Raw genomic sequence first — 14,904 nt, forward strand, 5'->3', positions numbered from 1 at the left:
CTGTAAATCACCCTTGGACAAGGTGTAGCATCTACTTAGCCCGCGCCCCCCCCCCCAAAATCAGGGTCACATGAAGCCACGGGAGCAGGTGGTGGATGGTCGTATGAGCAGCTGGTGCACATCACAAGTCCTGGTTACGTGACCACTGACGCCAGGCAGACAATCTCTGAAGAGTATTGATAATAGCTAGAGTCACCCAAATGTAAGGACAGTGCCTAGAAGAAGGCAATGGCCAGCCACTTCAGTAGAAAAATTTGCCAAGAACTATCATGGTCATGGAAAGACTATGATCATGTCATACGACATGGCACATAATGACGATGATGAGCCACACTAATCACTGCAGTTATGAAGCTCACTATAATGCAGTTCCCAATATCTAATCTCACTTTAATTATACCATAGACAGTTGTCATCAGAGATATAAATGTCACAGCAGTAGCTCAGTAGTGCAAGTGTTCTAGATTCAGAGAATTATCTGAAAAGACGACTGTTGATATTTCCCCAACTTGCCACTCTTCAGTGCCCTTGCTGTTACTCAGATGCCTCTCCGTCTGTTCCGTTAATTACCTTTCTGAAATAACTTATTATTATTGACGCTGTCTGCCTAACTTGCCTTTACGACACTGATAATTTTTTAGAATGAGATTCATGTATCTGAATGGGGAGAGAAGATGGCGGTGCGACGACAGCACGCGCGACCACTTCGGTAATGAATATCTGTTATCTGTCAAGTAGGGGACCGTGCACAATCCTGATTTGATGGGGACAGACGTGAGAGCACAGCGGAACATCTGGAAAACTTCTGAAATGCCTGCTTTGCTACCGCTGCTACTGTGTGGTAACCGGAATCTCCGGAGCGGAAGGCCCCGAAATCCTCGGCTTTGCGTGTTTCAGCGGCCAGGGAGAAGTTGAAGGCGCTTGGCAGAGGATGGCACTCGGGAGGCTCTATCGGAGAGGCTAGTCAGAAGCTCCAAGCTTTCGGACGGATGGACTCAGGGTTGGCTGTTTCCAAGGTATCGGCAAGTTGACAGTGCCTGGATGTTTATGGCAGGGAGTTTCTCCCTTTTGCCACCTGCTATCCGGGACTCAGGAGTCGATTGACTCGGGACTTTGAGACTTTTTTTTACTGTGCCTATGGTCTGTTCTTTATCAAATTATGGTATTGCTTTGCACTGCTGTAACTATATGTTTTAATTATGTGGTTCTGTCAGTGTTAGTCTTTGGTCTGCCCTGTTTTCTGTGATATCACTCCAGAGAAACATTGTATTATTTCTTAATGCATGTATGCATTTCTAAATGACAATAAAAGAGGACTGAGTATTCTCATAATCTAATGTATCTAAATGCTACAGGTTCCAAAACTACAATACTCATTTGAAATATATTTTTCATGAATCTTTCCCAAAACCTTTTGTACTATCAGATTCTGAGGTAATTTCAAGAATGTCCCCTAAACCTATTTCATTCACAGCATAGTGGTTAGCACAATACTTTACAGTATAAGTGACACAGGTTCAATTCCCGCTGCTGTCTGTAAGGAGTTTCTACGTTCTCCCCATGACTGGGTGGGTTTCCTCTGGGAGCTCTGGTTTCCCCCCATAGTCTAAAGACAACCAGTGAGTAGGTTAATTGATCATTGTAATTGTCCTGTGATTAGGCTAGGGTTAAATCGGGGGTTGCTGGGCGGTGCGACTAGCAGGGCTGGAAGAGCCTTTTCTGTGCTGTATCTCAATCAATAAAAATCAATAAACAAATAAATCTTTAACTATATATTATAATTGACAGTCAGAACTCATTGAAATTGTGTTATTTCAGAAAAAGAAAATTAATCTGAAGATGCTTTGTGCTAATGCTGTGATCCTTGAGGTCGACCTGATGATTTAAAACAGTTTACCTACCAGTGAATAAACTAATTGTTAATCCAACCAATACAGTGCTCAGACAAGCGATTGGGCTGTAATAGAGATAGGATAAGGAGTAGAAATCTTCTGCTATGCTGGGCCTGAAATATATTAAGAAAATAAAAGAACCATCATGTCGGAGTTAAAGTGCGTCTCAGGATAATTTTAAAATATAATAGCCCCACCAACTCTTCATCTGCTTTATTCAGTACATTATATCACATACATTTAGCAGCTCACTATCTCTGTCATGGGGTGTAGGGGATGACCAGGGAGGGGTAGCACCTCTGGTGAAGGTGCTTGTCGTGTCCATTCAGGGGCAGCTCACTCATCTTCAGTTCCACCAGACATTGAACTCTTACCTGTGGCTGTAAGGAGCTGTTTGCATGTGACTGTGGCCAGAAGTTGGTACACTGCTTCGACAAGCGGTCTAAACCAGGTGAGGGTAGCCAGCAGCCTCATACTCTAGTGAGGTAGGAACATGCTTGTCCTGGCATGCAAAGTCAACTCCAGCTGACTGGACAGATAAGATCCACAGTTTCAGTGGCCAGGAAGGCGGCACTGTGATGTTTCACGGAGAGTGAAGGGCATGACAAGATATAGAAGATGTCATGATTGTAAACTGCAACCAAGGACTCCACTTTGTGACGCTTGTACTCCCAGAACCTGGACTTCTGAAGTCACGGGAGTGGAACCCCCCATTGCAATAAAAATTCTCCTACACAGGTCTCCTGTCATCATCAGAACAACAGACAGCAACCATCTCTGTCACCTTTCTACATCAGGGTCCTCCCAACATTTTCATACCATAGACTAAATACCATTAAGCAAGGGTCTGTGGACCCCAGGTTGGGAACTCCTTTTCTAAATAATGGTCCTGATCTTAATGGAGAGTACAATTTAACAGTGCAGAATCTGATGGATTTGAATGTATCTATGAACCCAAGTCCCCTTCCAGTCATCGTCACCTGCAGGAAACCAACAATAGTTTCAATATTTTGGCCTCTGGTTAAAACAGTATTTAAGGTCTAGTGATGTCTTTCATTTGGAATCAATGCTTTACAGTACCAGCCACCTGAGTTCAATTTCCACTGCTGCCTGTTAGGAGTTTGTACATTCTCCCTGTGACTGCATGGATTCCCTGCAGGTACTCTGGTTTCCTCCCATAGTCTAAAGATGTACTAGTCAGTAGGTTAATTGATCATTGTAAATTGTCCCATGATTAGGCTAGAATTAAATCAAGGGATTACTGGATGACATGGCTTGAAGTGCCAGAATGGCCTATTTCACGCTGCATCTCAAGAAATAAATAAATAAATAAAATTGAACAGCATGTTATTGTTTAGCTAAATGAAATGCACAATAGTTTCTAAAACAGTGGAGTGGAGAAAAAGAGAATTAAGTATTCTGTAATGCAACTATCTGTAGAAAGTAAAGAAAGAGATAGAACACAGAAAACCTACAGCACAATACGGGCCCTTTGGCCCACAATCCTGTGCCGAACATGTACTTACTTTAGAAATTACCTAGAGCTACCCGTAGCCCTCTATTTATTTAAGCTCCATGTACCTATCCAGGAGTCTCTTAAAAGATTCTATCGTATCTGCCACCACCACTATCGCCAGCAGCCCATATCACGCACTCACCACTCTCTGCATAAAAAACTTACCCCTGACATCTCCTCTATACCTACTTCCAAGCACCTTAAAACTGTGCCCTCTCGTGCTAGCCATTTCCGCCCTGGGAAAAAGCCTCTGACAATCCACGCGATCAATGCCTCTCACCATCTTATACACCTCTATCAGGTCACCTCTCTTCCTCTGTCGCTCCAAGGAGAAAAGGCCAAGTTCACTCAACCTATTCTCGTAAGGCATGCTCCCCAAACCAGGCAACGTCCTTATAAACGCAAACACGAGGAAATCTGCAGATGCTGGAAATTCAAGCAACACACATCAAAGTTGCTGGTGAACGCAGCAGGCCAGGCAGCATCTATAGGAAGAGGTACAATCAATGTTTCGGGCCGAGACCCTTCGTCAGGACTAACTGAAAGAAGAGCTAGTAAGAGCTTTTACTAGTTCTCCTTTCAGTTAGTCCTGATGAAGGGTCTCGGCCCTAAACGTCGACTGTACCTCTTCCTATAGATGCTGCCTGGCCTACTATGTTCACCAGCAACTTTGATGTGTGTTGCTTGAACGTCCTTATAAATCTCCTCTGCACCCTTTCTATAGTTTCCACATCCTTCCTGTAGTGAGGTGACCAGAACTGAGCACAGTACTCCAAGTGGAGTCTGACCAGGGTCCTATATAGCTGCAACATTACCTCTTGGCTCTTAAACTTAATCCCACAATTGATGAAGGTCAATGCACCGTATGCCGTCTTAACCACAGAGATAACAAAGAAAAATGCTTTATACAAGCAAAACAGTTTTGAAAGTTGGACTATAATAGATCCAAATAATTTATTACATTTCTAGATTTCCAGGGATGTTTCTCCTGGCTGAGATGTCTAGAACTGGGGCTAGAGTCCCATGTTAACAACTGTGATGAGAAGAAATTTCTCCTCCGAGAAGATGGTGAATGTTAGATATTGTTTACACTGCATTTGGTGTAGAGGCTCAGTCATTGGTCTAGAGGCTCATTTATTGCTGTAGAAGCTTAGTCATTCATGTAGAGGTTCAGTCATTCGTGTAGAAGCTCAGTCATTCGTGTAGAAGCTCAGCCATTCGTGTAGAAGCTCAGCCATTGGTCTAGAGGCTCGGCCACTGGTGTAGAGGTTCGGCCACTGGTGTAGAGGCTAGGCCACTGGTGTAGAGTAGGGGTCCCCAACCTTTTTTGCATTGCGGACCGGTTTAATATTGACAATATTCTTGCGGACCGGCCGACCCGGGGTGGGGGGGGGGGGGTAGGGTTGCCAACAGACAAGAGTAGCAGTCAAATATGTTGTTTACCCAGAGAGAGACTACAATGACCATGAGGCCTTGCGCGGGCACTAGTGTGCATGCGTGACTTGCGCATGTACCTGCCAATTTCTCCCTACAAATCGTTTTTAGCGATTCTATTCGGGGGGAGGGAGTGTTAATCACGACCGGAATATAGGTGATTAAGTGGCTAATACACTCAATTTCGTTTCTAAAAGGGTTTATCTAACGAATTTAATATTAAACACACAGCGCATATTTTCCTCGCATGAATTTAGTGATAAGTCAATTATCAGAAGAGCTTGAAGTAAGTGTTGAACGAACTTCCAGTAGAAGTGGTAGAGGCAGGTTTGATATTATCATTTAAAGAAAAATTGGATAGGTATATGGACAGGAAAGGAATGGAGGGTTATGGGCTGAGTGCAGGTCGGTGGGACTAGGTGAGAGTAGCGTTCGGCACGGACTAGAAGGGGCGAGATTGCCTGTTTCCGTGCTGTAATTGTTATATGGTTATATAAGTAAGTCAATAGCATCATAGCATTTAAGTAACGTTTGGATATTAAACACACAGCACATATTTTCCCTGTATGAACATATAAAATCATTGTAACACACCAATATCGCTGAATCAGTGGAAGCCCTGGGTTTGTTTCCCTGCAACAACACGGTCCTATCTAGGGGTGATGGGAGACAGCGATACTCGAAGGGGGTTCCTTATGTACAGTCTATTCTGCAATTTAATTTTCGTTGCATTCATTGCAGAGATATGTTGGAAATGGAAGAAACGTTTTCAGTGCTTTCGTGGCTATCTCAGGATATTCAGCCTTGACTTTGATCCAGAATGCCGGCAGAGATGTTATGTCAAACATACTTTTCAGCCTGCCATCATTTGCAAGCTGAAGGAGTTGATCTCCTTCCCGCGCTGATATGGATGACGCGCAGGTAATGACCTCGCGTGCGTTCAAGCTGAACAGTGGGCGTGACAGGGAATGAGAAAAGGTGCAGCTGACTCATATCGCGAAATCATATCGTTTCCTTGCAGCCCGGAAGCACATGCTCTGCGGCCCAGTACCGGTCCGCGGCGCGGTGGTTGGGGACCGCTGGTGTAGAGGCTCGGTCATTGATGTAGAGGCTCGGCCATCGGTGTAGAGGCTCGGTCATCGGTGTAGTGGCTCGGTCATCGGTGTAGAGGCTCGGTCATCATGTAGAGGCTCGGCCATCGGTGTGGAGGCTCGGTCATAGTGTAGAGGCTCGGCCATCGGTGTAGAGGCTCGGTCATCGTGTAGAGGCTCGGTCATCGGTGTAGAGGCTCGGTCATCGTGTAGAGGCTCGGCCATCGGTGTGGAGGCTCGGCCATCGGTGTAGAGGCTCGGTCATCGTGTAGAGGCTCGGTCATCGTGTAGAGGCTCGGTCATCGGTGTAGAGGCTCGGTCATCGTGTAGAGGTTCAGTCATTGCTGTATAGCCTCTGTCATTGACTGTAAAGGCTCAGACATTGGTGTAAACACTCAGGCATTGACTGCAGTCAAGATAGGGATTGACACATTTCTGGATATTAAAAGAACCAAGGGATATGGAGAAGGCAGAAAAATAGTATTGAGATAGAAAGCCAACCATGATCTTTTCAGACGGGCCAATTTTGGCCTACTATAGTCCCTATGTTATTATGCTATCATTGCAATTCAATTCCATTCCATTTCTAATAACTTATTTTTCACTCATATTCATAAGATATTGATTTAGAGCATGAAATCTCCAATTAAACTATCATCGACAGATTTTTTGGGGTGATGGAAATGTAGGTGCCCACGTCATTCTGTATGAACATGGTCCTTGCCGATCTTTTAAAGAGTTAATTTCTTTTTTTAACATGTTTTTGTCCTCTGTATCCTTTCACCAATTCTGTTTCTCCACATCTACCCTATCAAATCAGTTCATCATCTGAAATATGTTAATTAGATCATTTCTTAATCTCTAAATTTAAAAAGTATCTATGCAAATTGTACTTTTAACTACTTCAGCTATATTATTTTGGTAAACATGTGGTCTTTAAAGGAACATGATTTAGAACTGAAAAATGTTATCAAGATTAAATTTCATTAAGTTGTACATTTGTCAAACACTGATAATCCTTCTAAATATTATTAGGATAAACTACAAGTTAGCTGGCAATCATACACAAGAATAATTCCAAAACTAAATTTTATTTTAATGCAGTGACCTCAATTGAACATTAATTCAGTGACTTGCCTTTCTTGAATTGGAGACATAATGGTTGTTATCAGCGTTGTTCCATTCATTGGAGTTGAGGTGGTGAAGTTTGACAGTGGACAGCCTGATACTGATGTTGGAAGTAATCCCGTGAATTTATCAGTTGGTGGATAGATCTGAGCAGCAATTCCTAGCCACATCGAAAGTGACAATCCAGCAAACAAACCTACAAATGCACCCTGGCATAGACAAAAAAAAAATAAAGCTTTCTATTATTTTCAGAATGCATTCTACAGCAAATGAAACAGGATGATGAATTGGAAATTTTTGACATCCATAGGGCTATGGCAAGTGCAATAGAATAAAACAGCATTCATCTTTCCTCAACCTTAGAGATACTACACCAAATTCAGGAGCTGCTACTCCTGATGTGAAAGATGACCCATTAAATTATGTGACATTATATTTATATATATATAGGCATCCGTTAGTCTCATGAGACAATGGATTAATGCCTTGGAAGGTTTCCAGGGTGCAGGCCTGGGCAAGGTTATATGGAAGACCAGCAGTTGTCCATGCTGCAAGTCTCCCCTCTCCACGCCACCGATGTTATCCAAGGGAAGGGCATTAGGACCCATACAGCTTGGCACCGGTGTTGTCGCAGAGCAATGTGTGGTTAAGTGTCTTGCTCAAGGACACACGCGCTGCCTCAGCCAAGGCTCGAACTAGCGACCTTCAAATCACTAGACGAACGCCTTAACCACTTGGCCATGTGCAACACACGTGCCATTATAAGCTTAATAATAATTATTATTTCTAGAGCACTTTCATACAGCTAATGTAGCTTTACAGTGGGATAAAGTGCAAACATGAAAATAAAAGACAAAAAATGCTAGTTCGTGTCTAACAAGCCTGATAGAGTTCTTTGAGGAGGTGACCAGGCATATAGATGAGGGTAGTGCAGTGGATGTGACCTACATGGATTTTAGTAAGGCATTTGACAAGGTTCCACACAGTAGGCTTATTCAGAAAGTCAGAAAGCATGGGATCCGGGGAAGTTTGGCCAGGTGGATTCAGAATTGGCTTGCCTGCAGAAGGCAGAGGGTCTTGGTGGAGGGAGTACATTCAGATTGGGGGATTGTGACTAGTGGTGTCCCACAAGGATCTGTTTTGGGATCTCTATGTTTAGTGATTTTTATTAACGACCTGGATGTGGGGGTTGAAGGGTGGGTTGGCAAGTTTGCAGTCGACACAAAGGTTGGTGGTGTTGTAGATAGTGTAGAGGATTGTCAAAGATTGCAGAGAGACATTGATAGGATGCAGAAGTGGGCTGAGAAGTGGCAGATGGAGTTCAACCCAGAGAAGTGTGAGGTGGTACACTTTGGAAGGACAAACTCCAAGGCAGAGTACAAAGTAAATGGCAGGATACTTGGTAGTATGGAGGAGCAGAGGGATCTGGGGGTACACGTCCACAGATCTCTGAAAGTTGCCTCACAGGTGGATAGGGTAGTTAAGAAAGCTTATGGGGTGTTAGCTTTCATAAGTCGAGGGATAGAGTTTAAGAGTCACGATGTAATGATGCAGCTCTATAAAACTCTGGTTAGGCCACACTTAGAGTACTGTGTCCAGTTCTGGTCGCCTCACTATAGGAAGGATGTGGAAGCATTGGAAAGGGTACAGAGGAGATTTACCAGGATACTGCCTGGTTTAGAGAGTATGCATTATGATCAGAGATTAAGGGAGCTAGGGCTTTACTCTTTAGAGAGAAGGAGGATGAGAGGAGACATGATGGAGGTGTACAAGATAATAAGAGGAATAGATAGAGTGGATAGCCAGCGCCTCTTCCCCAGGGCACCACTGCTCAATACAAGAGGACATGGCTTTAAGGTAAGGGGTGGGAAGTTCAAGGGGGATATTACAGGAAGGTTCTTTACTCAGAGTGGTTGGTGCATGGAATGCACTGCCTGAGTCAGTGGTGGAGGCAGATACACTAGTGAAGTTTAAGAGAATACTAGACAGGTATATGGAGGAATTTAAGGTGGGGGTTTATATGGGAGGCAGGGTGTGAGAGTCGGCACAACATTGTGGGCCGAAGGGCCTGTACTGTGCTGTACTATTCTATGTTCTATATATGTTAAAAGCAAGGTTAAATAAATAAATTTTGAGTTGGTGTTTAAAAGTGCCAACTGAGTTTGTATCCCTTATAGTTTTAGGTATTGAGTTCCACAGTTTAGGAGTGTAATTCAAAAAAGCTCACCTGTCAATTCTCTTTTGAAGGAGATTGTTTAAGTTAAAGGGACCACTGGAAGAAGACCTGAGAGCTCGAGCAAGATTATAAAACCACAGTGATTCTGTGATGTAATTGGTCCCAGACCACTGAGAGCTTTAAAATCAAGTAAGAGAACACAGAGTAGTTAGGATGGGAATGATGTGCTCCCTCGTCCTGGTTTTAATTAAAAGTCTAGCAGCGCCATTCTGAAAGAGTTGAAGTTTGTCAATAGATTGGTTTGGAAGGCCAGCGAAAAGTGCATTGCAGTGATCTACTCTGTCAGATATGAAGCCGTGATTTGTTTTTCAGCTTCAATACATGACGGAAACAGACGTACCTTTTCAATATTTCTTAAGTAAAGAAATAATGCTTTGGTCATTTTCTTTATGTGAGATTTAAAATTCAAATCTGAGTCAAGAATAACACCAAGGCATGTTACTTCTGAATTTACAAGGACAGCCAAGTTCTCAAGTTTATCAAGAAGTTTATCTCTTTTAGCTTTAGAAACAATCAGAACTATTTCAGTTTTACCTTCATGTAGTTTTAGGAAATCATTGCTCATCCATTTGTTTATTACAGCCATAACAAAAGTCAGAGAAGATAGCGTGTTACCGTTATCAGGCTCAACAGATATATACAATTGTGTGTCGTCTATATGGAAATCAAGTTTATGCTCCCTCATGATATCTCCCGAGGGGAGCATGTACTGCATAAGGAGAAGAACAGGAGACCAAAACAGCTTTCCTGAGCAACACCAAAATGTACATCATATCGCTTAGAAAATTAGTCTCCAAGACAGACAAAATTTTCTCTCTAAGAAATATGAACAAACCCAATTAAGGGCACTACCAGAGAGACCAACTCAGTTCTCAAGGTGGTCTACAAAAATGTTGTGGTCAATTTTCTTGAAGGCAGCACTTAGATCTAGAAGAATTAAAACTGAGTTTCTGTGGAATCAGTGCTGAGCCTATGGTTGCTGACTATTTTGGTAAGGGCTGTCTCCGTGCTGTGGTTTGCTCTAAAACCAGACTGAAACTTCTCTAGAATATTGTTCTCATTCAGAAAGTTGTTGATTTAATTGAAAATAAGTTTCTCAAGAATCTTGCCCAGGAAGATTTGATTTAGGCCTATAGTTAGCTGGTACCTCATTATCAAGGTTTAACTTTTCAGGTAGGGATTTGACACTCACAATTTTGAAGGCATCTGAAAATACTCCAGTTTCAGGGGATGTTAATAATGTTAATTGTTAATTAAGGGATGTTAATAATTAAAGCACTATTAGAAGATTATTAAAATGTGTGGTAGGGTTATAGAGTTCTGAATCAGAAATATTTGTAATTTTGATATGGTTGCCATCTTTTAACAAGATTGATTACAGATGTTACCAGTATCTGTAGCTATATTCTCCCTAATGGAAGTAATTTTGTTGATAAAAAGTAATGCGAATTCCTCACGTTTTGTGGCAGATGCTATTATGTATTTAATATTTCAGTAATATGAGTGATATTGTAAATATATTGTTTGATTAAGCACTCTTTGTTCCTTACATCATGCGTTACAGGTTATATGTGAAAATACCTGAACAGCATACGTCACACACCACCATGTCATAAGAGGGCACCTTGCTAAAAGTAAAAATGAAGTTTACATGCATCTCTCGGGCTCCCTTGTTTTCCTTCCAATTAATTTTTTTTTTAGTTACAAAACATAACAGGTACTTGACTGGGATCATTATAGGGTGGGTAGGGTTTAACAATTAGTTGAGAACAATATCCTTGAATCGCGCTAAATGTAATTGACTCAGAAAAGATGGAGCAGTTCAAAACTAGGTACCCATGAGATGTTGTGGATCAGCAGCAACTGGAATGTTTACCATGACAATCTATAACCTAAGAGCCTGACATACATGTCACATTACCAATATCATCAAATTAGAGATCAATCCTGGTTCACTGAGCAATACAAAAGGGCATGTCAGGAATAGCCTCGGTTACACTTAGAAGTCATGAGGTGCTAGTCGAATGAAGTTTCACTACGCACAAGAAACTCTAGAATCCGAGAGCAGTAAACAAAGCTATGTGATCTGGGAGCAGTTTTGGGCCCCAGATCTAAGAAAGGACATACAGGCATTGGGGAGAATCTAGAGGAGGTTTACAAGAATGAACCTGGAAATAAAAGTCCAAGTTTAATTGTCATTCAAACATACATGAATACCTATGAATACAGCCAAACAAAACAGTGTTCCTCTGGGGCCAAGGTGCAAAAACAGTGCACAAAGCACATGGTACATAGAGCACATATAAGATATACTTTATTGTCGCCAAACAATTGGTACTAGAATGTACAATTATCACAGCGATATTTGATTCTGCGCTTCACACTCCCTGGATTACAAATATTAAATATTAAAGATATTTAAAATTAGTTAAAATTAGTAAATATTAAAAATTTAAGTTATTAATCATAAATAGAAAATAGAAAAATGGGAAGTAAGGTAGTGCAAAAAAACCGAGAGGTAGGTCTGGATATTTGGAGGGTACGGCCCAGATCCGGGTCAGGATCCATTCAGCAGTCTTATCACAGTTGGAAAGAAGCTATTCCCAAATCTGGCCATACAAGTCTTCAAGCTCCTGAACCTTCTCCCGGAGGGAAGAGGGACGAAAAGTCTGTTGGCTGGGTGGGTCGTGACCTTGATTATCCTGGCAGCACTGCTCCGACAGCGTGTGGTGTAAAGTGAGTCCACGGATGGAAGATTGATTTGTGTGATGTGCTGCGCCGTGTTCACGATCTTCTGCAGTTTCTTTCGGTCTTGAACAGGACAACTTCCATACCAGGTTGTGATGCACCCTAGAAGAATGCTTTCTACGGTGCATCTATAAAAATTAGTGAGGGTTTTACGAGACAGGCCAAATTTCTTTAGTTTTCTCAGGAAGTAAAGGCGCTGGTGGCCTTCTTGGCATTGAACTCTGCTTGGTTGGACCAAGTCAGGTCATTTGTGATATTGACCCCGAGGAACTTAAAGCTTTTGACCTGTTCCACTTGAACACCACCGATGTAAATTGGGTCGTGCGGTCCGCTACTCCTTCTGAAGTCAACAACCAATTCCTTCGTCTTGCTGACGTTGAGGGATAGGTTATTGTCTTCGCACCATGCCACCAGGTTCTTAATTTCCTCTCTGTACTCAAACTCATCATTGCCCGAGATATGGCCTACAATCATCAGCAAACTTATATATTGAGTTTGATGGCAACTTGGCTACACAATCATGGGTGTACAGTAAGTACAGCAGGGGGCTGAGTACACAGCCTTGTGGGGCACTGGTGCTCAGAGTGATTGTAGAGGAGAGCCTGTCCCCTATTTTTACAGCCTGGGTCCTGTCTGTGAGGAAGTTGAAGATCCAGCTGCAGATCTGAGTGCTAAGGCCCAGGTTCCGGAGCTTAGGAATCAGTTTATTTGGAACGGTGGTATTAAAAGCAGAGCTGTAGTCAATGAAAAGGAGCCTTACGTATGCGTCTTTATTCTCCAAGTGTTCTAAGGAGGAATGTAGGGCCAGAGAGATGGCATCTGCCATTGACCTGTTGCTCCAGTAGGCGAATTGCAAAGCATCGAGGTTGACCGGTAGGCTGTAGTTGATGTGTGCCAAAACCAATCTCTCGAAGCACTTCATAGCAATTGATGTCAGAGCCACAGGTCGATAGTCATTCAGGCATGCCACCTTGCTCTTCTTCGGCACTGGGATTACCGTTGCCTTCTTAAAACACGAGGGGATCTTAGACTGAAGCAAGGAGCAGCTGAAGATGTCAGCAAACACTCCAGCTAGCTCGCTTGCACAGGGCTGGAGAACCCGTCCTGGGACGCCATCTGGGCCCGTTGCCTTCCTTGGATTTATCTTCAGAAAGGCCCTTCTAACGTCCTCCTCGGTGACAATGAATCTCGATGCCAGTAAAATACAGTCACACAAAAAAAAATAGTCCAAGGCCCTGAGTCCATGAATGTTTCAGCAGTCTTCAGTCAAACACAATATACGTCTTCTGCCAAGCAACCATTGGGGGGAAGCACTGACTTCAGCTTGGATGCCATGTCACACTGCCTCCGGTGAAGCGCACCAACTTTGACACCTCTCTCCTGGACAGTTGTAAATAGGCAACACCTCTTTCTTAATGTCTATATCCTCAAGCTTTTCAATCTACTGTAAGTCATCCCTACAATCGCCAAGATCCTTTTCCATAGTGAATACTGAAGTAAAGTATTCATTAAGTACCTCCACTATCTCCTCCGGTTCCATAAACACTTTTCCACTGTCACACTTGATTGGTCCTATTCTCTCACGCCTTATCCTCTTGCTCTTCACATACTTGTAGAATGCCTTGGGGTTTTCCTTAATCCTGCTCACCAAGACCTTCTCATGGCCCCTTCTGGCTCTCCTAATTTCATTCATAAGCTCTTTCCTGCTACCCTCATAATTTTCTAGATCTCTATCATTACCTAGTTTTTTGAAACTGTTGTAAGCTTTTCTTTTCTTCTTGACTAGATTTTCAACAACCTTTGTACACCATGGTTTCTGTACCCTACCATCTTTTCCCTGTCTCATTGGAAAGCACCTACGCAGAACACCACGCAAATATCCCCTGAACATTTGCCACATTTCTGCCGTACATTTCCGTGAGAACACTTGTTCCCAATTTATGCTTCCAAGTTCCTGTCTGATAGCTTCATATTTCCCCTTACTCCGATTAAATGCTTTCCTAACTTGTCTGTTCCTATCCCTCTCCAATGCTACAGTAAAGGAGATAGAATTGTGATCACTATCTCCAAAATGCTCTCCCACTGAGAGACCTGACACCTAACCAGGTTCATTTCCCAATACCAGATCAAGTATAGCCTCTCCTCTTGTAGGCTTATCTACATATTGTGTCAGGAAACCTCCCTGAACACACCTAACAAACTCCACTCCATCCCCATCTGGGGAAATTAAAATCTCCCACCATGACAACCCTGTTATTATTGCATCTTTCCAGAATCTGTCTCCCTATCTGCTCCTCGATGTCCCTGTTACTATTAGGTGGTCTATAAAAAACACCCAGTATTGACCCCTTACTGTTCCTAACTTCCACCCACAGTGACTCAGTAGACAATCCCTACACGACTTCCTCCTTTTCTGCAGCTGTGACACTATCTCTAATCAGCAGTGTCACGCCCCCATCTCTTTTGCCTCCCTCCCTGTCCTTTCTGAAACATCTAAAGCCTGCCACTCTAATTAGCCATTCCCATCCCTGAGCCATCCAAGTCTCTGTAATGGCCATAACATCATAGCTCCAAGTACTGATCCACAGTCTAAGCTCATCCGCTTTGTTCACAATACTCTTTGCATTAAAATAGACACATCTCAAACCATCAGTCTGAGCGTATCCCTTCTCTATCACCTGCCTATCCTCCCTCTCACACTGTCTACAAGCTTTCTCGATTTGTGAGCCAACCACCCCTTCCTCCGTCTCTTCAGTTTGGTTCCCACCCCCCAGCGATTCTAGTTTAAACACTCCCAATAGCCTTTGCAAACCTCCCTGCCAGGATATTGGTTCCCATCAGGTTCAAGTGCAACCCATC

At 42.9% G+C, this 14,904-nt stretch overlaps 1 protein-coding gene across 1 annotated transcript in view; it reads right to left on the reverse strand.

The window, feature by feature from the left end:
- Positions 1-14,904, reverse strand: part of LOC134336425 (sodium-coupled monocarboxylate transporter 1-like) — a 76,237-nt gene that overhangs the window by 11,672 nt on the left and 49,661 nt on the right. The window contains exons 14-15 of the mRNA XM_063030644.1: positions 7,071-7,270; positions 1,902-2,005 (exon numbers count right to left, since the gene is read on the reverse strand). Coding sequence (XP_062886714.1) covers positions 1,902-2,005; positions 7,071-7,270 — 304 coding nt within the window. The remainder of the gene's footprint in view (positions 1-1,901; positions 2,006-7,070; positions 7,271-14,904) is intronic.

The sequence above is a fragment of the Mobula hypostoma genome, chromosome 22 (genome assembly GCF_963921235.1).
Source record: "Mobula hypostoma chromosome 22, sMobHyp1.1, whole genome shotgun sequence".
Classification (NCBI taxonomy): Eukaryota; Metazoa; Chordata; class Chondrichthyes; order Myliobatiformes; family Myliobatidae; genus Mobula; species Mobula hypostoma.